Source organism: Corythoichthys intestinalis, chromosome 11 (genome assembly GCF_030265065.1).
Source record: "Corythoichthys intestinalis isolate RoL2023-P3 chromosome 11, ASM3026506v1, whole genome shotgun sequence".
In the NCBI taxonomy this organism is placed as follows: domain Eukaryota; kingdom Metazoa; phylum Chordata; class Actinopteri; order Syngnathiformes; family Syngnathidae; genus Corythoichthys; species Corythoichthys intestinalis.
Window position 1 is genome coordinate 33,038,682 of NC_080405.1, and position 22,764 is coordinate 33,061,445.

Below are 22,764 nucleotides of genomic sequence, written 5' to 3' on the forward strand. Positions count from 1 at the left end.
CCCCACAAACCAGAATTGAAGATGTTTCCTTTTGGTGCTTGACTTAACATACTGTATACTTTTGTTCGTGTATTTACTGGACTCGTCTCAGGGATTCGGCAAATTAAGCAGCTTAACTGTCCATGTTGTGTTTTTCAGGTCACACAAAGAAGTGAGGTAAAAAATATTTACGGTAAACCTAGGGTTGCCACCTGTCCCTTGAAATAAGGAACGATCCGAAATTGGGAATTAAATGCTGCGTTCCATATTGAACTAATACGGAATGTAAATGAATAGATACATTCCTATGCATTTGAGGAGTTTTGGGGATGTCACTTTTTTTCTCTGCCTGTACAGCTTTGGGCGCGAGGGGGGCGTCCCATATTTCTTATTTCTGAAAGGTGGCAACCCTAGGTAAACCTACCCTCTAATGTAGTATGCAATCTTCATCTTTACCAGTGGCTGTATAGTGTGTAGTTTTTAACACAGTACTTCCTAACTATTTGAATCAGGGCACGCAATTTGTATGATTAATAACCCCAAAGCGTAACACACAGACAATTACTGGGCAGAATAATGAACTAATGATGATCTCGACTCTATTAAAGACAAATTGACTTAATCCATTATAAAGTCTGGGCTTGTTTACGCAACTAATATACAAGCAGGAAGTGATGTCTTCTTCCATTTTATGAATGGCTTCAGGTGATTATACAGATAGATTGTATTGTATTGTATTGTACTGTATTGATTCTATCATCTAATGAAATGCATGTTTTAATATGCATTCTTTTTGAAAGGCCATTTTTTTGTTCCAGCATGACTGTGTGAAAGTGCATAAGAAAGGTTAACAAGTTCTATGAGAAAGTGATTGAATTTCAGAAGTTGTGAAAGTTATGTATGAGATTGCATTTTTATAATGTAGATGAAAGATTTACATTTGGAAAAAAAAAAACGGCATCATGCAAGCTTTTGTCCTGGCTTTACTTCGACTAAAATTGTTTGACTGCAACGTCAATGGTGTTCTAAACATAAACATTATGATGTCTGATAGAGATCAACTGATATGGGTTCTTCGGGACCGATGCCGATTAGCAGTATCGTTAGAGGGGCCTACAACCGATTTTTGGAGCCGATATTAATTTGCAGTAAAAGTGTCAAATTTGGCATAAAAATGAATAAAGCAAACACTGACCTTCATTGAAATGCCTAAAGCATGTCTATTGAATCACACAAATAGAAAATAATAGCTAATAATAAGAGCTGGCGTGGGACACTAGTAGGTAGGTGAAGATATACTAGTAGACAAGTTTCCGAGGTACTTCCGCATTTCTGCTAGCGACCTCTGTTTTACCCTTTCTCTAACCATAAGAACAGTGGAGCTGGAGTGGCATTACTCATCAAAATCCCTCAAAAAAAAAAAAAAAAAAAAAAGACAATTTGGAAATGCTGCATCCATTTGCCATCATCACGACATGGGAGGACAACATGAAGAAATGGCAAAGAGTCGCCACAACCAAAATAGTTTTGTATTTTATTGATTTAATGACAGTGGATGGAAACGCAATCAGCGGCCTGAAAAGCTCCGAAGCATCCAGTTGAATGTGTCCTAATACATGAATATGAGAATTTTGTGTTCAGGAAGGCAGATGTGGAACCAAGACAGTGCCACCACAAAGCAATAACAGGTACAATTATGTCCAATTTGACTAGAACTGTGTGTGTTGCATCACAGCTGAGACATCATTAGCTTTGCATTAACTTCAACAATGAAGAAATGGAAAATAAATACTCATTTACTACAAGTCATGTTCAGCCTTTTTACTCTAAATGCATAAATTCAAGTGTTACATGTTTATTGTTTGTTTGTTTCCAGGTGGAAAACGCTGTTAGGCAAGAGGTTGATGGATATATATTGAGAGTACGTGCATTCTACTTTGATGATGGAAAGCTCGATTTATGCCCCACCTTTGTTAATATTATTCTAATACTTTTATAAATTGTAATTTATTGACCTCTTTTGCACATGCACCAACTGTTTTAGATAAAACAAGAAATGGAATCAGGTTGTACAAAAGTTTTATTGCGTTCAACATCTGCAATAAAAAAAGAGTGACGTACTGTTTGTGTAATTATATACATATATAACTATAACTACCTAGATTAAAATTACCTTACAGTATTTCTCTGTAACAACAAAATCCGTGTCAGCCCTTCTGCATTCAGCAACTGTAAAATTATTTGTAATTTCTCCTCATTTTGTTCACTCAGGTGGCCGGTGTAGCAATACACCTGATGTTAACACAGGCTGCACAGATTGTTAGAATTTTGTCCATGAACGATCAACGAAGTGATAACAACAAACATGCAAACTTTTAGGTGGATCATTTAGGGTTAAAGCTGCGAGCCAAATCCTTAATCTGCTGGTGAATTGATTTGGCTGTGGTGAGGTAGATCCTCAAAGATCTACAAAGCGATCTTCAAAATGATCACTTGCTTTGAAGCTGGACGATGTTCAAAACATTCCACTTCCGGGTATATATACAGTATATACACTCACCGGTCACTTTATTAGGTACACCATGCTAGTAACGGGTTGGACCCCCTTTTGCCTTCAGAACTGCCTCAATTCTTCGTGGCATTGATTCATCAAGGTGCTGGAAGCATTCCTCAGAGAGTTTGGTCCATATTGACATGATGGCATCACACAGTTGGTGATTTGAGTGACTTTGAACGTGGCATGGTTGTTGGTGCCAGAAGGGCTGGTCTGAGTATTTCAGAAACTGCTGATCTACTGGGATTTTCATGCACAACCATCTCTTCACTGTACTGAATATTGACATGATGGCATCACACAGTTGGTGCAGATTTGTCGGCTGCACATCTGATGCAAATCTCCCGTTCCACCACATCCCAAAGATGGTATATTGGATTGAGATCTGGTGACTGTGGAGGCCATTTGAGTACAGTGAACTCATTGTCATGTTCAAGAAACCAGTCAGAGATGATTCCAGCTTTATGACATGGCGCATTATCCTGCTGAAAGTAGCCATCGGAAGTTGGGTACATTGTGGTCATAAAGGGATGGACATGGTCAGCAACAATACTCAGGTAGGCTGTGGTGTTCCAATGAAGCTCAATTGGTACCAAGGGGCCCAAAGAGTGCCAAGAAAATATTTCCCACACCATTACACCACCACCACCAGCCTGAACCGCTGATGCAAGGCAGGATGGATCCATGGTTTCATGTTGTTGACGCCAAATTCTGACCCTACCATCCAAATGTCGCAGCAGAAATCGAGACTCATCAGACCAGGCAACCTTTTTCCAATCTTCTATTGTCCAATTTCGATGAGCTTGTGCAAATTGTAGCCTCAGTTTCCTGTTCTTAGCTGAAAGGCGTGGCACCCGGCGTGGTCTTCTGCTGCTGTAGCCCATCTGCCTCAAAGTTCGACGTACTGTGCGTTCCGTGTCCTGTTCTTAGCTGAAAGGAGTGGCACCCGGCATGGTCTTCTGCTGCTGTAGCCCATCTGCCTCAAAGTTCGACGTACTGTGCTTTCAGAGATGCTCTTCTGCCTACATTGGTTGTAACGGGTGGTAATTTGAGTCACTGTTGCCTTTCTATCAGCTCGAACCAGTCTGGCCATTCTCCCCTGACCTCTGGCATCAACAAGGCATTTCCGCCCACAGAACTGCCGCTCACTGGATACTTTTTCTTTTTCGGACCATTCTCTGTAAACCCTAGAGATGGTTGTGAGTGAAAATCCCAGTAGATCAGCAGTTTCTGAAATACTCAGACCAGCCCTTCTGGCACCAATAACCATGCCACGTTCAAAGTCACTCAAATCACCTTTCTTCCCCATATTGATGCTCGGTTTGAACTGCGGGAGATTGTCTTAAACCATGTCTACATGCCTAAATGCACTGAGTTCCCGCCATGTGATTGGCTGATTAGAAATTAAGTGTTAACGAGCAGTTGGACAGGCGTACCTAATAAAGTGGCCGGTGAGTGTATATATACCGGTATGTATAGGCACTTTCAGGAGTTCACACAACCAAGCACCGCACAGAAAGTCCTGGAGTCTCATCTACGTCGTGCTGAATCCGTTTTTGGAGATTCCGTGGGTTCCTCTGGTTTGATTTGCCAGTTTCAACCTTTGTCTATTTCAACAGCATTTCATGATGTTTTGTCTAAACCCGAAGTACGAAGCAGAAAATGTCAAAGATGGCGTCGCCCATGTTTCGCTCAGGAAACTTACTTGTCTATAGTGTGAAGCGCTTTGAGGGCCTTACAAAGGTAGAAAGGCACATTGCGACTCCATTTACGACTCCACTAACCATTTAACCAATCGGAGGACGGGGTGAATACTAGTGGAAGAGGGAGAGATGCGGCTGCATCTGAGCCAAAATAACCCAATTTTAAAATTAACATCTTCATATCGGCCGGTCGGCTTAAAAGAAAGGCCGATACCGATATAGGTAAAAATTCCAAATATCGGCCCGGCCGATAATTGGTCTATCTCTACGCCTGAAGAAGGTCTTCTTTATTTTACATTTTGAGAAAAATAGAATGGTGCTAAGAACCCTAACATGAAGCACAACTGGCAGATTGTCCATCAACATTTTTCAAATTGAAAACAAATTGTTACTTATCAAATCCTGAAGACGACATAGACATTTGTTGTTTAGCATTTTTATTTTCAATTGGGGAAGATAACAAACATTCTTTTTAAAGACTGGCAATACAAACACAATATAAAATAAGAGGCTGTTCCACTCATCTAAAAAAAAGTAAAAAAAAAAATCAAACAGCAAATAAAAATGTCACATCTTTTTTTCCGCCTAAAGTCTTATCGTTTAAACAGGTACACTTTTGTAGAAAACGGTTGCTGGCAATACAGCTTTAAGACTGTTTGAAGGAAGGAGAATATAAAATATACATCAAAACACGGGAATGGGATGCTCCTTCAGAAGGTGCCACCGTTTCGGTAAAACAAAATTAACAGGCGCACAAAATGAAAATGAATCTATGATTCAAGAAGTTTTAAGGTTTAATAAACAACAACGTGATGAGGAGTCTAACATACATATTACCATATTTTTCGGACTATGTATCGCACCTTTTTCATCGTTTGGCTGCCAGTCCTGCGACCAATACTAAGGGGTGTCTTGTATATATTAGAATGTATAATTTCACGATTTTGAATGTTATTTCACCACGCTGACATGACAAATGAGTAAACATTATCTACAGTAATATGCTTTTTTTTTTTTTTTTTTTTTAAAGTTCTTGTACAGTAGCTGAATAACCATCAATTTGTTACGTTAACATACCGTGCACTTATTCAGCCTGTTGTTGTTTTTTTATTAATATTACTTGTAATTCAAGATGAAATGTATGTTGTTGGTCTTTTTTGCAACAACAACAAAAAATGTATCCACAAAATGTAAGTTCAGGAGGACGTTTTTTCTTCTTCATGATGTATTTTTGACCGGTGCATTTTATATTCTGGAGCGACTTACACTGTAGTCCAAAAAATACGGTATATTGCACACAAGGATGAATTGAGGCTACATTGCACATGTTTTTATCATGCTTAATGGATGATTACATTGACATTGGACTAATAGGCTAGCAGGTGAAGGTTAAGGTATATGAAGAAGCTTTGCAAAGTCATAAGAAGTAAAATATTTTGTTTACCTTTGTTGTGCCTCATTTCACCATGGCTGACAAGGCACAGTTACCGTACTGACAGCATCATTAAAACCTGGAAAATTAAGACGACCGTTGAAAAACAAAAATGTTTATCAGGTCAGGCTAGGTCTGGTTCTCAAACAGAAATGGTTGATGCTACTGTTGCGCTTTCTTCAGCTGAGCCTCAGCCTCCTACAAAGAAACACAAATGGAAAGATAGGAAGCACATAGAATGAGATCAAGTGCAGTATTAAAACTGATTAAATATAAAAGTATCCCATGCTACATAAAAAGGGAAACCCTTCAAATGTTTCCATGGTAACTGGCACACCTTCTTGCATTTGCTATTGAGAAAGAAAGGAGGCGCCCGTGTGCAAAAACGCTTGGGTGGCATGTCACAAAAATGTGGAATTTAATAGTTTTCTGCTTGGTAAAGTCTCGTTTGTCTATGAGAGTGTTAGCACATAAGCAAGTAAAATATAAAAAGAAAGAAAGAAAATATATGATTACTAAAAAATGACCTTTGAGCCTGGGGGTGCAGTCAGGCCTAGAAATGCATACACGGCATTGTCCTCTCGGGCATCGAAGAAGGCCTCGTAGTTCTGAGAAGCACAGACAGAGAAGGATAGAAAAATTAAGACATGTTTTGCTCCCCATCGAAAGCTGAAATCAAGCATTTTCAAAACCTGGCAATTACTCTTTAAAATCTGTGGTGACATTTTGAACCACTTTTCTTGCAGAAAGGTTGTTATGTATGAATGGTCTTCTATGGTCATGCTGGTTTGATGGAGACCTTAATAAACTGTGATGAAACTTTTTCAAGACAGTTGTTAGTTTTTTTTTTCAACTGTTGTTGAATTGGTAATCGTGACATGTTTATGATCATTGTGACATATTTTGGATAATCTAATTTGGTCAGAAAGGTTCCATTGAAGTGATGTGGATTAACCAGCTCTGTAGTTATTCGTGTGGCTATTAGTGAGGTCAGTGCAAGTGAACTCTGCTTTCCAAAAATGTGATTAGAAACAGTTAATTCATGATTCATCCAGGAGACCAACTACTATTTCACATAGGGCAATGTTTTATTTGAATAGGTTGTTGTTCCTTAATAAAAAACAATCTCTACTTGTGTGATTCCACTTATGTGACTGACATTCACATTTTTGTGATGATCCTGAAGTCTGGAAATTATGCAAAATAAAATAGAATTAGAGAAGTGGGCAAATAGTTTTGTGTGCAATGTAATTCTATGTTAAAAATGCAAATCATTTTTGTCAGTCTCACCCCACAATATTTGCTTTCATTGAATATCTGTGGCGGAAGAGGGTTCCCTGTAGCCGGCCGTGACTCCTCCGGAACGTTCTCTCGCATAAACTTCCGGTTAGCTTCGTTTGCGGCAATGTCACACTCCTCAAACCCGATCTTATTGGCTGCCAGGAAGCCCATCACGTCCTGCTGCTGCTTTTTAATCTGGGTGTGGGTGAAGGGAGGTGGGAGAGGTGGAAAGAGGGGAAGTTGTCAGTTAGTCAGGCGTCAACTGCATAGAGCCATTTGAGGAAACAGAATAACTTTGTTTTCCTGAACTGTCATGTGTCTGCAAAAAAAAAAAAAAAAACAACACTTCCTTCTTGCAGTTATAAATCACCCAACAAAAACAGCTCACTAAAATATAGATTAAAAAAACAGCACTTTAATTTCAAATGCAAGATGGATATACTGTAACAGTATCTTGACTGTGTTTTAGCCCTTCCGCTTCCATGAATGTGTATTTGAGTGCATTGTCCAATAGGGCCCTAATGGTTGCATGAGGGAGGACAGCCCTACAAGGCCAGACGGAAACAAATGCTCCACTGGGTCTTGAGAGGAGGTAACCAGTCAAACACGAGCCAAATAAGGCCTTTTGCAAGTCGACACACTCACATGCACTTAAGCAGGCACACACAGACACACACACGCGCAGACCATGCACAGCTGCACATCAACGCACACCTGGTGCAATGCTAACCGAAATCATGGCAAATCAATACAGGTACAGGATTTTGAGTCGTAAGAAAGAAAGCAACATGCTCCTCCTACACCGATAGAAAGGAGACCAGACAGATTACTCAACTGTATTTTGCTAAAACAATATAAGAAGACAGACATTTCAGACAGGTCAGTCATTTTAGAATCCCTTAATATGCAGTAGGAGTCTTCTTTATAATCTACACACCAATTCCTTTTTGTAAATGTTCTTCAATCACAGATTGTGACTGTGGGTACCTGTAAACATTTTTGATTTATGTAATAATTCCATTACCAGCATTTTTCCCCAGCAAAATTTGATTGTAAGGAAAGCTGCAAGGCAAGCCCCACGTTTGGTGATGCAGTGATTTCAAGGAAAACCAACAAACAGACTTCGACTGTGGTGATAAATAACTCACTCTTCTCTTGCTGTTTAATCATTAATGATTATTTATCTTCTCTGTTCGTCAGGGGACAGCCTCGCATACTTACACTCCGATTCAAAGGTATTAGAATAGAGACGCTTTATTCATTTATTTTAGTGTTGAACATCAAATTTTGTTAGATTAATTTAGATTATCTTTTATCACAACTGGGAATACAGTGCCCAGATTTGATATCACCCACTTCTCAAATTGAAATATAATAGACAAGTTTCCTGAGCGAAACATCTTGGAAAATGTCTGCTCCGAAACGCTTTAGAAAGAACAACAATAATTGCGGTTCAAGTAAGTAGTGTGTTGAAAAAGCATAGATTTCATAATGATATAGACGGGATACGCGGCGCGGGGCCGATTAATAGGGGGCCTGCATTGTGGGCGTGGCCGTAAAAGCTGACCGAGTGGAATCACAAAGAGCTTTTTTCGTTGAAAATTCTTGTGAATAAATGCTTAAATCCCTGAATTCTATATAGATGTGGACGTAAAACAGTCTCCATTCTTGGTTAAAAGCAAAAAAAAAAGTGCAGTTAGCATTTATTTCATGTAAACATGTCAAAGAATGATGCTAGTCTGTTAGACAATGTGGTGGCATTCTTACAACAAAGAGCTTTTTACGTTGAAAATTCTTGTGAAAAAACGAAAAATATAATAATTACCTTGAATCCTCCAACAAATCACTCCTGAGACAACGATTCTGAGACCAACTGTTTGTATGCGTTACAGCTTTCGTACTTTTTCAACATAAATCCAGCGTTGGATCACTGCATGTGTCGCTGCGACTGACTGTGAATAACTAAAGTGGATTGTGGGATGGCCCCCTACTTGAAGGCAAGGCGCAGTGAAGGTCGAATCTGACCCGTCAATATCATTATGAAGACTATGGATGAAGCTAAAACTGCAAAATCAAACCAGAGGAACCCACAGAATCTCAAGGGATTCAGCACTACATAGATGAGACCCCGAGATGTTCTGTGCTGTGCGTGAACTCTTATGACTTCGTTGATCATCCGTGGACAAAATTATAACAACCTGTCAGCCTGTGTTGACGTGAGGTGTAGAATGATACGCCGGCCACTTGAGTGACCAAAATGAGGTGAGATCACAAATAAGATTATATTTGCCGAATGCAGAAGGGATGACACAGATTTTGTTGTTACAGGGAAATACTACAAGGTATGTCCATATAAACAAAAATACTATGTCATTATTTTTTTATTGCAGATATTGATCGCAATAAAACATTTGGACAACATGATTCCATTTGTTATTTTATTTAAAACGACTGGTGCGTGTGCAAAACAGGTCAATAAATCACAATTTGTAAAATTGTTAGAAAAAAAACATACGAGAATGTGATATCAGACAGCAGAGCTCCGGAGCCTCGCCAAACTTTCACCCGACATTACGGCCTCCAGACGGGCTTTCTCCCGCTGTCCTTGGTAATTCCAGCTCCAATAGCAGATCTTAAAGTTGCTGCAGTCAAAAAGCTCGTAGTTGGATCTCGGGATCGAGCTGACGTTACCCCGCGTGGCAAGCCGCTGTCTCCCTGCCGTCCCCGTGTAGAACACACGTAGTCTCGATATAAAGTGGGGCAAATAAGTATTTAGTCAACCACCAATTGTGCAAGTTTCCTACTTGAAATGATTAGAGAGGCCTGTAATTGTCAACATGGGTAAACCTCAACCATGAGAGACAGAATGTGGAAAAAAGACAGAAAATCACGTTGTTTGATTTTTAAAGATTAATATTTCCAAATTAGAGTAGAAAATAAGTATTTGGTCACCTACAAACAAGCAAGATTTCTGGCTGTCAAAGAGGTCTAACTTCTTCTAACGAGGTCTAACGTTGCGTGTATTAATGGCACCTGTTTTAAGTCCTTATCGGTATAAAAGACACCTGTCCACAACCTCAGTCAGTCACACTCCAAACTCCACGATGGCCAAGACCAAAGATCTGTCGAAGGACACCAGAGAAAAAATTGTAGACCTGCACCAGGCTTGGAAGACTGAATCTTCAATAGGTAAAACGTTTGGTGTAAAGAAATCAACTGTGGGAGCAATTATTAGAAAATAGATGACATACAAGACCACTGATAATCTCCCTCGATCTGGGGCTCCATGCAAGATCTCACCCCGTGGCGTCAAAATGATAACAAGAACAGTGAGCAAAAATCCCAGAACCACACGAGGGGACCTAGTGAATGACCTACAGAGAGCTGGGACCACAGTAACAAAGGCTACTATAAGTAACACAATGCGCCGCCTGGGACTCAAATCCTGCACTGCCAGACGTGTCCCCCTCCTGAAGAGGACTGGGAGAACGTGTTATGGTCAGATGAAACCAAAATAGAACTTTTTGGTAGAAACACAGGTTCTCGTGTCTGGAGGAGAAAGAATACTGAATTGCGTCCAAAGAACACCATACCCACTGTGAAGCATGGGGGTGGAAACATCATGCTTTGGGGCTCTTTTCTGCAAAGGCACCAGGACGACTGATCTTTGTAAAAGAAAGAATGAATGGGGCCATGCAGCGAGAGATTTTGAGTGAAAATCTCCTTCCATTGGCAAGGGCATTGAAGATGAGACGTGGCTGGGTCTTTCAGCATGACAATGATCCCAAACACACAGCCAGAGCAACAAAGGAGTGGCTTCGTAAGAAGCATTTCAAGGTCCTGGCGTGGCCTAGCCAGTCTCCAGATCTCAACCCCATAGAAAAACTGTGGAGGGAGTTGAAAGTCTGTGTTGCCTAACGACAGCCCCAAAACATCACTGCTCTAGAGGAGATCTGCATGGAGGAATGGGCCAAAATACCAGCAACAGTGTGTGAAAACCTTGTGAAGAGTTACAGAAAACGTTTGCCAACAAAGGGTATTTAAAAAAGTGTTAAGATGAACTTTGGTATAGACCAAATACTTATTTTCCACGATTTGCAAATAAATTCTTTAAAAATCAAACAATGTGATTCCCGCCCCCCCCCCCCCCCCCCACACACACACACATTCTGTCTCTCATGGTTGAGGTTTACCCATGTTGACAGTTATTATTTATTTGCCCCACTGTATGTCCATCAACGTACAGTGAGTGTTGTTGTGAGGCACATCAACTTGTCTTCCCTTGCTTAACAGCATTTTCTACCTGTAAACCAACAAACAAAAAACTTGTAACACTTGCATTTATGCTTTGACATAATTGTGCCATCCAACATGTACTGATTAGCAACAGGCCAGCAGCGGATACAGTAGTTGTACCAAATAATATTAAACATCATCATAATTACAATCATCATAGTAATAACAATATCAAAGGCAACAAGTCATTTCACGGGAAAGATTTTAGCTTTAGTGTTTTTTTGAGCACTGGACACATGAAAATGCAGGGATAGGAAGAACATACCTTCCATAACACAGTGGCAACATGGCTACAAAAACACCTGGTCTTTGTGGTGGCACGAGCTTGGTTCCACATCTGACTTCATGAACATGTTGTCCTCCCCTGTCGTGATGATGGCAGATGGATGCAGTATTTCCAAATGATCGTTTTTGAGGGATTTTGATGAGTAATGTTACTCCAGTTCCACTGTTGTTTTGGATGGAGAAATTCTAAAACAGAAGTTGCGAGCAGACATGTGGAAGTAAAGCAGAAGTACCTCGAACACTTGTCTACAGAAAATGTTACCAAAATGTGTTTTGTTCCCAGGTGTGTTAATCAAAGAATAAATAGCATCAAGTTTAGTATTTTTGCACAACTCATGAACTTACCCAAACTATTTGATGCTACTTTACAGGATGCAAACCACACATTAGCTAGATTACAAGAATAGGGAGGACGGGTGGGAATTTTCTAAAAAGTATAAAGATTGCCCTACTAAAATGTTGGAAACATTTTTATGGATAGACGAGGTAAAAATAAAACATTCATCATAAAAATAATAGCCCAATATACATAAACAAAATAACAAATGTTATTTATTAGGGGAAAGGAAGCAGAAGATTATAGACTAGCCAAATTCTAACTCCTGGCTTTCAATTTATGCACTTTCAGTTATATAATTTTGCTCAACTGTGTTGAAAATGTGGTGTTATGCATTTATGCATCCTAACCAGATGTAAATAAATATAAGAATTGTCATCAATGTTTCTATGCTTTTGGAGGAAAGTCTGAAGTTATGAGATCCAGAATCTGATCTGCTTTAAATACCTTATTTCCATGACCAATGTTAGCTTTCACAAACTGGCTAGATAGCAATGCAAATAACAACGAGACTAGGCTCGAGGAAAAATAGCACACACATTGTATTGTTTGTCTAGAAATGGATCATGTGTTTCTAATACCTAGAGAATGAAAAGTGCTGATGCAGGTCATTCCGCTCCCGCTCATGCCCCGGCATTTTTTTGTAGCTCGTTTGACATTTTTAAAAAATGTGTCTAGATTAAGACAAGATCTCAAAAAAATAAAAATATAAATAAATTGCTGTTTACAAAAAATAAGAAAATCAATTACTCGACATTTACCAAGATGTTAATGTCAGCTATTGTCGGAACTATGACTGTGAACCACTAAGCACTCTCTGCCTGTAACTTTCTCATGCCATAAATTTCTGATTTAGTACTTACTAATGGACTGAGCCTCCAGACTGTACACGGTAGGCCTGTCAAGCATATACTGTACAGCATAGTGTATTTGCCCACAAATAAAACTGAATAAAAATTACCAGGAAATACAATATATTACAACAGAGAAAGTGCTTCTTCCAACAATATACAGAATTTCATATACCGGTAGTTTTGCTGGTCATACTGTGGTATATAGCCTTGTATTTATGTTCCTCTTTAAGATAAAGACTCCATTTTTGTCAGAGTCATCATTAACATCATATAAGTGCTGTGTTGTCAAGGAAGTGAAATGAAATTCAGGCCTGATCAAATCCTTAAGAAAGGTGAGTCATTAACGGTAGCCAGACACAAGGTCTGATTGATTAGATTAACTGTATCCAGAAAAAGCTTAGATCAATATAGTATACACTGCAAGCTGAGGGTCATCTTACATTTACTAGATCAAATGCAACATGCAATTCTAAAAATTATTTTAAATATTTTTTCACAGAAAGATGTTTGGTTTCTGAAGGGAGAAAACTAATAAATTAACAAACAACTTTCGTTTGTACAGCATACGAGTAACTACTAAATAGGTCTGCTGTATGCTAATTCTGAATTTATCAGATTTTGTGCAAAACAAATCTATTAATCACAATCACACAGAACGCATACTATTAATTACAGTATAATTTAAGTTTTTTAATCTTAGCATAATCCCTATATTCCCATGTGTATTTCAAGTGACACAAATGTGCTTTGGGCATTTTTACAAAGATGAAGTGACCACTTTATTTAACCTGACAAGGAAAAAGAACAGACTACAGACCACAACTGGCCCGTCCTAAGCCTCTGATTGACCTTTCCAGTCTTTGAAGTCATAATAAAACACAATTACGCTGCACTTTTATTTTGTTTTCAATGATTTAATCACAATGTGTGGGCAGTAACAAAGGCAAGAGCACACGGCTGTGTTTAGTGCTCCAGTCATAGCGACATTGGCATACAATGTAGTGACTTCTCTGACTCCTTTAGTAACATAAAACAGTCTAGTCTACTGCACTCTGAAGGTAAGCGTGGACTGATAAGTCTCGGATCTGAGGGGATAGAACAAGTATTACATATTTTTTCTCTTGTCAATGGCATGACTGCAAATCCAAATTCCAAATTTCTCTATGTGAATGTAAAAAAATAAAATTGGCACTTAAACCACACAATGCAACTTTTGATATTAACAGTAGATTTTCAAATACTTGCAGGTACACACCGTCATCAACGTTAATATGATCATATGGACACCATCATGGTGGTTTGATCACTACTTTTGGAAAGTCCTAGTCTGATTAAACCTCAGGATCGAGATAGTCCCTTGGGTTATTCATCTTCCATAACACATATCCTGTTTTGGATCACGTTAGGCTGAAGCCTATATAAACTCTCATCTGGCAAAAGGCAGACTACACCCTAAACTGGTCGCCAGTAATTCACACGGCACATACAAGTAATACTGTATAGAGAAATTCACCCAAATTCATGCCATCACTGAGTGGAAGTCAGGCAAATGTACCACTACATTATCAGTGACTGTCAAAATATTCATGTAAATTTACAGTAAAGGACTACAGCTATTGTGTGGATTTTATATTTTGCAGGTGTGTGTAATGAAGTGGTGAGTATACCTTTGTGATTGTTATTAAAGGTTTGTTAAATGTTATTAAACCTCACTTAAAGACTTAGAGGCTCTAATAAGCCACCATTGTTCTCTTGTACTAAAATATGTTATTAGAGACACTTAAAATATTGCCATTGATTTAAAAAATTATAATATTAAGTATATTTTGACCTATGGAGGGCGTCATGTTTTAGGCACACAATGGATGCTAGGGGTGATGAAGTAGTCACTCTCACTTGATGAACACAACCGGATTACTGGAATTCCTTCTACACAGCGAGACGTCCAACACATGCGCACATCGGTTAGAAGCAGTGAGAACTTACTATTTGTGTTTTTATTGAGTCTTTTACTACCCTTTCATTGCCTCAAAATACTTTTTGCATGTGTTTCCCTCTCATACTTTTATGAGTATGACTCAACAAGACATGGAAAAACTTATGCATGCATTCATTTTCAGCAGATTGGACTATTGCAACCGTATAGTTACGGGTCTTGATAAAAAATCAGTCAGGAAGCTGCAGCTAGTACAGAATGCTGCAGCCAGAGTCCTCACAAATACAAGGAAGCTGGACCACATTACACCGGTTTTGAAATCGATACACTGGCTTCCAGTGAGTCAAAGGATTGACTATAAAATACTACTGCTCGTCTCCAAAACACTTAATGGCCTTGGACCAAAATACATGCTTGATTTGTTAGATTCCTATGAGACATCTAGACCCCTAAGGTCGTCTGGAACCAGTCTCCTGCATGTTCCAAGAACAAGAACCAAGCAGGGTGAGGCAGCATTTAGTCATTATGCTCCTCACCTCTGGAACAAGTTACCTGAACATCTGAAGTATGCTCAAACTGTTAGCGCCTTCAAATCAGGGCTATAAAACGCTTTTGTTTAGCACTGCATATCCATAAATGTCTATATATTTCATTCTACTTGCTTTCTATTCCTCTTTTGCTTATCTCCATTGCTGTTTTCAATTATTATTAGTAGTAGTAGTTTTTATTGTATTTTTATTTATTTTATTCTATTTGTGATTAAATGTGATTTGTATGTATAATTTTGTTTCCTATTTTGATTGTCTTGGTTTTTACGTTGTATTGATTTAAATGTGATTTTTATGATCTTCATGTGATGTAAAGCACTTTGAATTGCCTTGTGTTGAATTGTGCTATATAAATAAATTTGCCTTGCCTTGCCTTTTAAGCATTGTGTTTTCTTGTGGTAGCTTTAAAGCAGATTGACCACATTGGTCACGTAGCATATTTAAAGCACCCTTATTTGATATTACTAAGGTTAAGTATTTTCTTAAGGCATCTTTAGTATGTTCTGTATGAATGCATCTAAAATCAAGCTGAAACCGCATGGTAGTACGTTGGGTGTGTATATTCGCCTCTTATAGGACGTTTCGCCGTTGTAGCAAATTTTGGCAGAGCACCATTTTTCCCCCCCACTCTTGTCTCATCTCATTCCGTATTTCCTGTTCATTTTGCTTTTGCAACTCGTTTTGTGAAATATCGACAGTGATGTCACACTCATTGATGTTCATCTCGGGTTCAAATTGAAAGGGTTGAACAGATGGCATGTTTATGTCGCTAGAGTCATACTCTGGAAGCCCGGCAACATAACCATATGACGTCCCCACCGTGCGACGTCAACAATAATAGCGACCTACTAGTTAAACGAATTTTATAAAATGTAAAAAAAAAAAAAAAAAATGAAAACATCAAGAGGGGTTTCAATATTAAATTATTTTAACTCATAATAATGTTTTTCTTTTAGGAACTACAAGTCTTCCTATCCATGGATCTCTTTAAAGACTAGACGCTGTAAACAGAATATTTTCTAAAAGGAACAAAACTTCAACATTGCTGCTCTTTAACAATAAGATTTATGCGCATAAAGAATTTAAATCATCTGTCTAGGTCAAAAGACACAGAAACTATAAGAGTGGACCTTAGGTTTTGCTTGGTTAGCAAATAGCAAATGTCAACTGGGTCATATTTTTATTACATTATGCTTGGACCTGATGACAACAGAGGGTTCCTTCTAGACCTCTGTGCCATCTTCATTACTTCTCATACTTCACAAAAAAAAAAAAAAAATCCTTAACAAAGACCATTTCTCAAACAATAAGAAATGACTATAGTGTATTAAGCTGTAATGCGAGCTGATTTGCCAGAATGGGCTTTTAACGGTACATTTATGTGGCACTATTGCTGTTGATTGCTAAAACAGTTTAGAACCACAGTTGACATACTAAGTGTATCTCTGAGTTGTTCTACAAGACTAGTTCTTCCTTTTAAGTCACCACTGTCTTTACCAATCATTTACTGTAAGGGCAATAAAACCATTTAGTTCTCCTGACTGAAAAGAGGCTCTGTTTGGTTGACTGAGTTCTGGGTGTAAGTAATGTACTTAATCCAAAAGGTGATTTCAAAGTAAAGTTAAATAAACTGACTTTCAATCTTAAATGATATATGACATATGCTTGAAAACAGCCAAACCATGCACTTTGAACACAAAATTGGGAACCCCTAAACAATCCAATTTGAAAACTGATTAAAAAAAACACATTGTGCATTGATTGTGTTTGCATAGGTATTTAAGAGATATCTCTAACCCTTTCAGTTTTGTCTGCCCTGACGTAGCTAAATTAGGTAACCAAAACATTAGGAGCACCTCTCAGTATGATGCAGAGCAGTTTGGCTAAGGTAATTACAGTAATAGTTTAGTTAAGATCTCCCAGCGTTTATCATCCGCATACGCATTATTTTCTTGGAAAAGAGAGGGCTTGTTATACACCTATGTTCACTTTTTAATCAGAGGTTTTACCTGAAATTCATTAGATATCTAAAATATCCTTAACTCAGTGTCCTGCAGCTGCAATTCTATGAAGGCCCTGGAGAATTGCATCACCATCATTCCTTTCCACTCTAGATGAAATTGGCATGCCTGAAACTAAACACCCCTGGTTCCTGCTGCAAATCTAAACCATTCCAAGCAGAGAATGAGCAGCAAATGTTTGACAACCACATGCATTTCCTGTTTTGCAGGACACTGTTTTAGTTGCACAAACCATCTCTTGTCAGAAAACACAATAACCAAAACTACAACAGTTGACAGCAGCAAGATGCAAGTTGTACTCTTACTACAATTGCCTTGTAGCACTGCTAAAAAGACAAGGCAGTGTAAAAGGGGTGAGACATTTCTATGGTCATACAAATACCGAGTTCAATCAAAGTTCAGTTACCCTGCTATTGGCTTTTGAGATCTGGGATGCTGCAAATAGCCACACATCACAACAAAGATGGGACATTCTCTCATCCCTTACCGAAGTGGACCCAGAAGAAGACGCTATGTACACTTTGATCACCATGGTTAATCCCGGATGCAGAAGCTTGTTGCTGTGGTTCTCTTGGAGGCTGGCTGATGATCTCGATCCTGATGTATAGAAATTGCTCAGGGGAGGGAAAACAACGATCAAGTACCCAGGTTTGATCCTCTGTTGCAGACAGACTGTGAGCGCAAACACTCCTACTCTGCTCTGCTCTGGATGGAGCTTTGCATTCCTCCTCCGCCTCTCCTCGGCCTCCCCGCCCCTTATGGAGGGACTGGGCAGTAGAAGTGCACGAGCGAGCTCGAGTCGTAGTGAGACACGTACACGCAGGAGGGAAAATCATAAAAAAAAGGCGGCCAGACTGTGTTTTCGGTGTCTGGCTAGACAACCATGATGAATCCCATTGTTCACTTTGTAGGACCAAACACGCACACGACACGCGTATAATTCTAGGCAAGGAAAAATGGCGAATGAATGAGTTGCAATGTAGGATATAACACGCCGCAACTCAGTGTTTTTGACCACTGGGTAGCGAGAGGCGATGGCGGCCATGTTCAAAAGCCAGGCTCAGTGAGCCCCCTGCAGGCGTCTGGAGTAGACGACGGTCGCCTTTCCAACTCAGACGAATTTAGGAAAGCCGGGGGGGAAAATTTGTCCGCGAGGACCAGAGTGGGCGCCATATTGGGCTCAAACACGAATGCAGTTCTCGACAGATTCACCCTTTGTCGGTGGATTCAGGTTAAATGTTTATTCTTTTTTTTTTTTTTTAAACGGTAGAAAGCGTGTCGTTCAACGCTGCATGTGTCCACCACTGGGGGCTTGAATACGGCAAGTTGACCAAGTGTCTCGCTCCCCTTGAACAATCCCTACACATGTACGCAACCAACATGTCCTCGAATCCTTTCATTCTCACAGGCGTCCTCCCATCTCCCATTCGTGCAGACCCCCTAAAGATCACCGGCTCCGAAATTCCGAGTGTTCCGCAGCCCCAGATAACGGCAGGCAATTGGCCAGCACAGTTGTCAATCAAGCACTTTAGCCGCACCCCTCCCCCCATTCAACCACTCGCCTCTCTGTTTCTGTGTGTTTACTACACTGGCGAGCGTTGGGGAGACACTCGTCTTCACATGCACTGAGAACAACTGTTTTTTTTAGTTGTGTTTGCGTGAAAACCTCCAAGAATTCAACATGCCCAGGAGAAAGGTGAGTATTTTAGAACATATAAAAATACTTTCAGGGCTTCAGAGAGGGCCAAAGCAATGCAAATGCTTGCGAGACATTCCTTTGAGACATGACTTAATTATAACGCAATGTATAGTGTTCCAATGCCGTCGGCAATTTTTCCCTGTTTTGTAAAAATAATATGGATTTTTTTCGTGTTGGAATGGATATTTTCCCGTGCGAATACGACCAGTTCGAGGTGCGAGCAGCCGCGGACCGTTATAGAGCTAGAGGTCTGTGGCTCTCCATGCAGTTAAAGCACAAGCAGCAGCAGCCATGCTTTGCAGCTCTTGTCCACCTTCGTCGGCGAGCCAGTCGAGAACAAATAGCTCGCTTATCGCCGTGTGCCCACCAACCCGCTCGAAAGTAGCGCCCAAAAATACTACGGTGACCTTACTTTGCGTTTCGACCGCAAAATCCGACATTCACGTGCGTGTTTGGATAAAAGATTATATTTTCTCTCTTTGTTCGTAGTCCCAAATGGCTGCGGTGGCGCAGCTTTGCCTGCGGGTGGCGCCCGTGAGGCTGAGCGAGGTCCCTCCCCCATTCTCTGAGACTCCCGCGCCAGCTTTCAAATCTGAGCTGTATGCATTGAATGGGAGGCAACATGGGGGAGTGAAAGGGACAGGGAAGGCTCAGGCCCTCCAAATGTGTCCCCAGAGGCCCGCAGGCTCTATTTCTCGGAGCCCCATTCCCCGGCCACGCTTTTCTGACATGTTTAGTAGCCCTAAAAACGTTTAAAGCAGGTTTATGTGCCGCACATATGTGTTTCGGGATTATCTTAAAAAGATTTTTTAAGACCCCTCTTATGAATCATATTCAGTGCACAAGTCGTTTGGTCGTACTTTTTTGTACTTAAAAACACAATATAAGCTTTTAATAATGTTATTTTCACGTTTCTGTGTTTCACTGTTGTTTTTTGTTTTGCAGAGACAAGAAACAGAGGACAAGGAGGAGGTAAGTGTTCTGAAAGTTCTTTAACACTTCCTATTCCAATATATCCAAATGTATCCATTTTAAAAAGAAATTTCACATATTTTTACCAAATATACCGAAGTAAAACAAATAAATATGCTCTATTTCAGCCCAAGAGGAGATCGGCTCGGTTATCAGCGGTAAGAGAACAAAAATTGAAATAATATATTTGCATTGTAAGGGATGGTTAATTAACACAATTTAAACTGTACTAAATCAGTTACAGACACACAAGTTATTATGTAAACATATTTTTTCCATGTAGCATGTATTTAAACCAATTTAAAGATTTATCAGTTATTTACACATTTAATTGCAGACAAAATCATAATATTTGACTTTATTATGCTTAAAAAAGGTTGAAAATTGTTAAAAGGGGTTAATGTTGGGTTTAATCTCATTAATATGCCAATATATGCACTTAAACTTGTAGTTGTACAAGTTGACACCATAATATCAACGTATTATATCCCTTTCCATTATGAGAAAAGTTTTATACATTCTAATAACATTTCGGGAGGTTGCCACCATGGATGGCTTGTTGCTTGCTAGCTTTTAGATTAACAAATATATAAAACCCCATGATGGGGTGTGCATTATTATCTTTTGACAGTAGCAAGTAGCAGTTTTTGATAATTTTCTATTGGACAAAAGTCATCAAATTTGTTTAGAAATCTTGTGACGTCACAATCTATTGAAAAGCTCAAACAGCTTATTTGGAGCCCAAAACCAATAGTAGTTGTAGAAATATGAGATTTGATGCCCCTATGCAGGTATCTTAATATTATTATTTTGAAATTATTTTGTATTATAATGCACATACAGGCAAAACAAGTTATTTTTTTTAGAATTTCACACAAAAATCACACAATTTGTTAGCAGCAGCTCATAACTGGCAGTTTAAATCCAAGTGAGTCAATATTAACACAATTTGGTTTTGCATGTAGCAAAAAGGTCTTAAGTTCCTTTCGATGAATATGAAAAGAGTACCTTTTGTAATAAAATGAGCAACTTTTGTAAGGTAAAGGGTGGATCCCAGCCTTGCAAATTCATGACAAAAACTCGTTTGTTCTGTTTTTTAATCCTGCCCATGTCCGCAGAAGCCGGCCACATCTAAGGTGGAACCAAAGGTTAAGAAGGCAGCAAAGGTAAGAGAGCCCAGACATGCACAAAGCCATTCATAATTGGAATGTCAGTGTAATCCAGCTACATGTTCATCGTGTTGCCTTTCTCAGAAAGAGAAGGCTGTGAATGACAAGAAGGAGGACAAAAAGACCAAGAAGACAAAGGAGAACGCTGAGGCAGAGGCCAATGAGGAAAACCACTCTGAGAATGGCGAGGCCAAGACCAACGAGGCAAGCGGACGTTTCTGCTGTGGACTTTGTAAATGCAAATTATGGCGATAACTTCACTTGACGCGTTGTGTCCCGCAGGTGGAGGACGCCCCCGAAGAGGCCAAGGAGGAGGCTAAGTCAGAGTAGCACCACTGCCCCAAGCGTTTCTCCTCTACAGCCCCTCCCCTGGAAATCTCCCCTCTCAAGTCTCTCACATGGTTTCCCTCCAAGGCGTATTGTTAACAGAGGAATATTTTTATCAATGGTTTTATAAGTAGCCGTACAGATTTTTAGCACAAAAAGTAAAGCTGATTATGGAGCACCTTGCAGATTTGCAGTGGTCATATCAAGTGTCTGCAAGCAAGACAAACACACTAAAATCTTTTTTAAATGGCATTTCGTGATTGTTAAAGCCTTGTTTGGTGTTGAAAGTGTCCACTGCTGGATTGGCTCTGTCGTGGCTTGTGTAGCTGTGTTTTTCCTCCCGCCACTTCCTCTGCAGATTAGACTCTCCTCTCCCACAGTTCAGCCTCCTATCCATGTTTTATTAACGGTTCTGCCATGTTTTCTTGGCTGATTCTTTAGTTCTCTTAATGTGCAGTGAGTTCCCTTTTGCCTGTGTCTCATGGTCTTTTTTTTTTCCTCATTGAAAATGTGTTTTTAAAATAATTAAACGCGTTGCCCACAAGAAAGAGGAAGACGAACATGTGTAACATTCCTAGAACAGTGACGCCGCCGACCTGTGTCCGAGACGACCCTGCGTTATGAGAAAGATGGGGGAAAAAACCCAACAGCTCCTGCTTCATCCGCGCTGTCTTGTCAACTTTTTTTAAACTTGTTTTTTTTTTAAAATAATTCGAATTTGGAAAACTCTCACAAACGCAGGTGTCTGGTCCCTCTATTATGTTCTGAAATTCTCTTAATAAAAACAAGTCCTGGGAATTTTCCTCAAAGAACTGTCTGGAAACCTGTTTTCATTTTATTTATTTATTTTATTTAACAATGAATATCGTCACTGACGGGTTCTCGTGTGTCAAAAATGCATTGAAGTGTCACATTTGCATTAAGATGAGCTTTCAGCTACCCAGGAGTACACATCATAACAAATACTGCCTTATAACAATGAGCCTGGTCTGATCAAGGTCATGCATCTGATCTCACCATTATTTTGAGGTGTGCGTGTCAACGTCTCCCTTTGTAGTACCCTTCCATTAGCTTTGTGGAGCCCTGATTTCACAAAGTGCGCCTGGTTGAGTCGGTCTTGACTCCCCTAAAGGCTGCACAAATTCACATATAACCCTGGTCTAGGTATTATGACTCACACGCAGAGAACGAAATATACTATCATGTCATTTCAATACAATCTGGCTCGCATGTAGCTCAGTCACCAAGACCGACATGCAAGCAAAATCATGAAAGATGCATGGTTTTGTCGAGCTCTCCCACTCCTTTGTGTTTGTATGGTTCTACACTGATCTACACGTACCCTTAACGCATGTTTGTTGGAAGTCAACA

General features: G+C 39.6%; 2 protein-coding genes across 3 annotated transcripts; one reads left to right on the top strand and one right to left on the bottom strand.

Moving 5' to 3' along the window:
- Positions 1 to 2,779: 2,779 nt before the first annotated feature.
- On the bottom strand, positions 2,780 to 18,231 carry sh3bgrl (SH3 domain binding glutamate-rich protein like). The gene is made up of 4 exons (XM_057851177.1): positions 17,714 to 18,231; positions 6,959 to 7,144; positions 6,196 to 6,276; positions 2,780 to 5,866 (listed from the first exon to the last, which is right to left on the bottom strand). The coding sequence occupies exons 1-4, from the start codon at positions 17,756 to 17,758 to the stop codon at positions 5,831 to 5,833; spliced, it is 348 nt and encodes a 115-aa protein (XP_057707160.1). The 5' UTR covers positions 17,759 to 18,231; the 3' UTR covers positions 2,780 to 5,830.
- A 550-nt stretch (positions 18,232 to 18,781) lies between these two features.
- Positions 18,782 to 22,205, top strand: hmgn6 (high mobility group nucleosome binding domain 6). Of its 2 annotated transcripts, none has more exons than XM_057851179.1 (6): positions 18,782 to 18,922; positions 19,871 to 19,897; positions 20,026 to 20,055; positions 21,019 to 21,063; positions 21,151 to 21,270; positions 21,349 to 22,205. In XM_057851179.1, exons 1-6 carry the CDS (start codon positions 18,908 to 18,910, stop codon positions 21,394 to 21,396), a joined length of 285 nt encoding a protein of 94 aa, XP_057707162.1. In that variant the 5' UTR covers positions 18,782 to 18,907; the 3' UTR covers positions 21,397 to 22,205. The 2 variants fall into 2 exon arrangements, with proteins under 2 accessions (XP_057707162.1, XP_057707161.1); XM_057851178.1 differs by having other exon boundaries at positions 18,783 to 18,922; positions 21,016 to 21,063.
- The last annotated feature ends 559 nt before the right edge of the window (positions 22,206 to 22,764 follow it).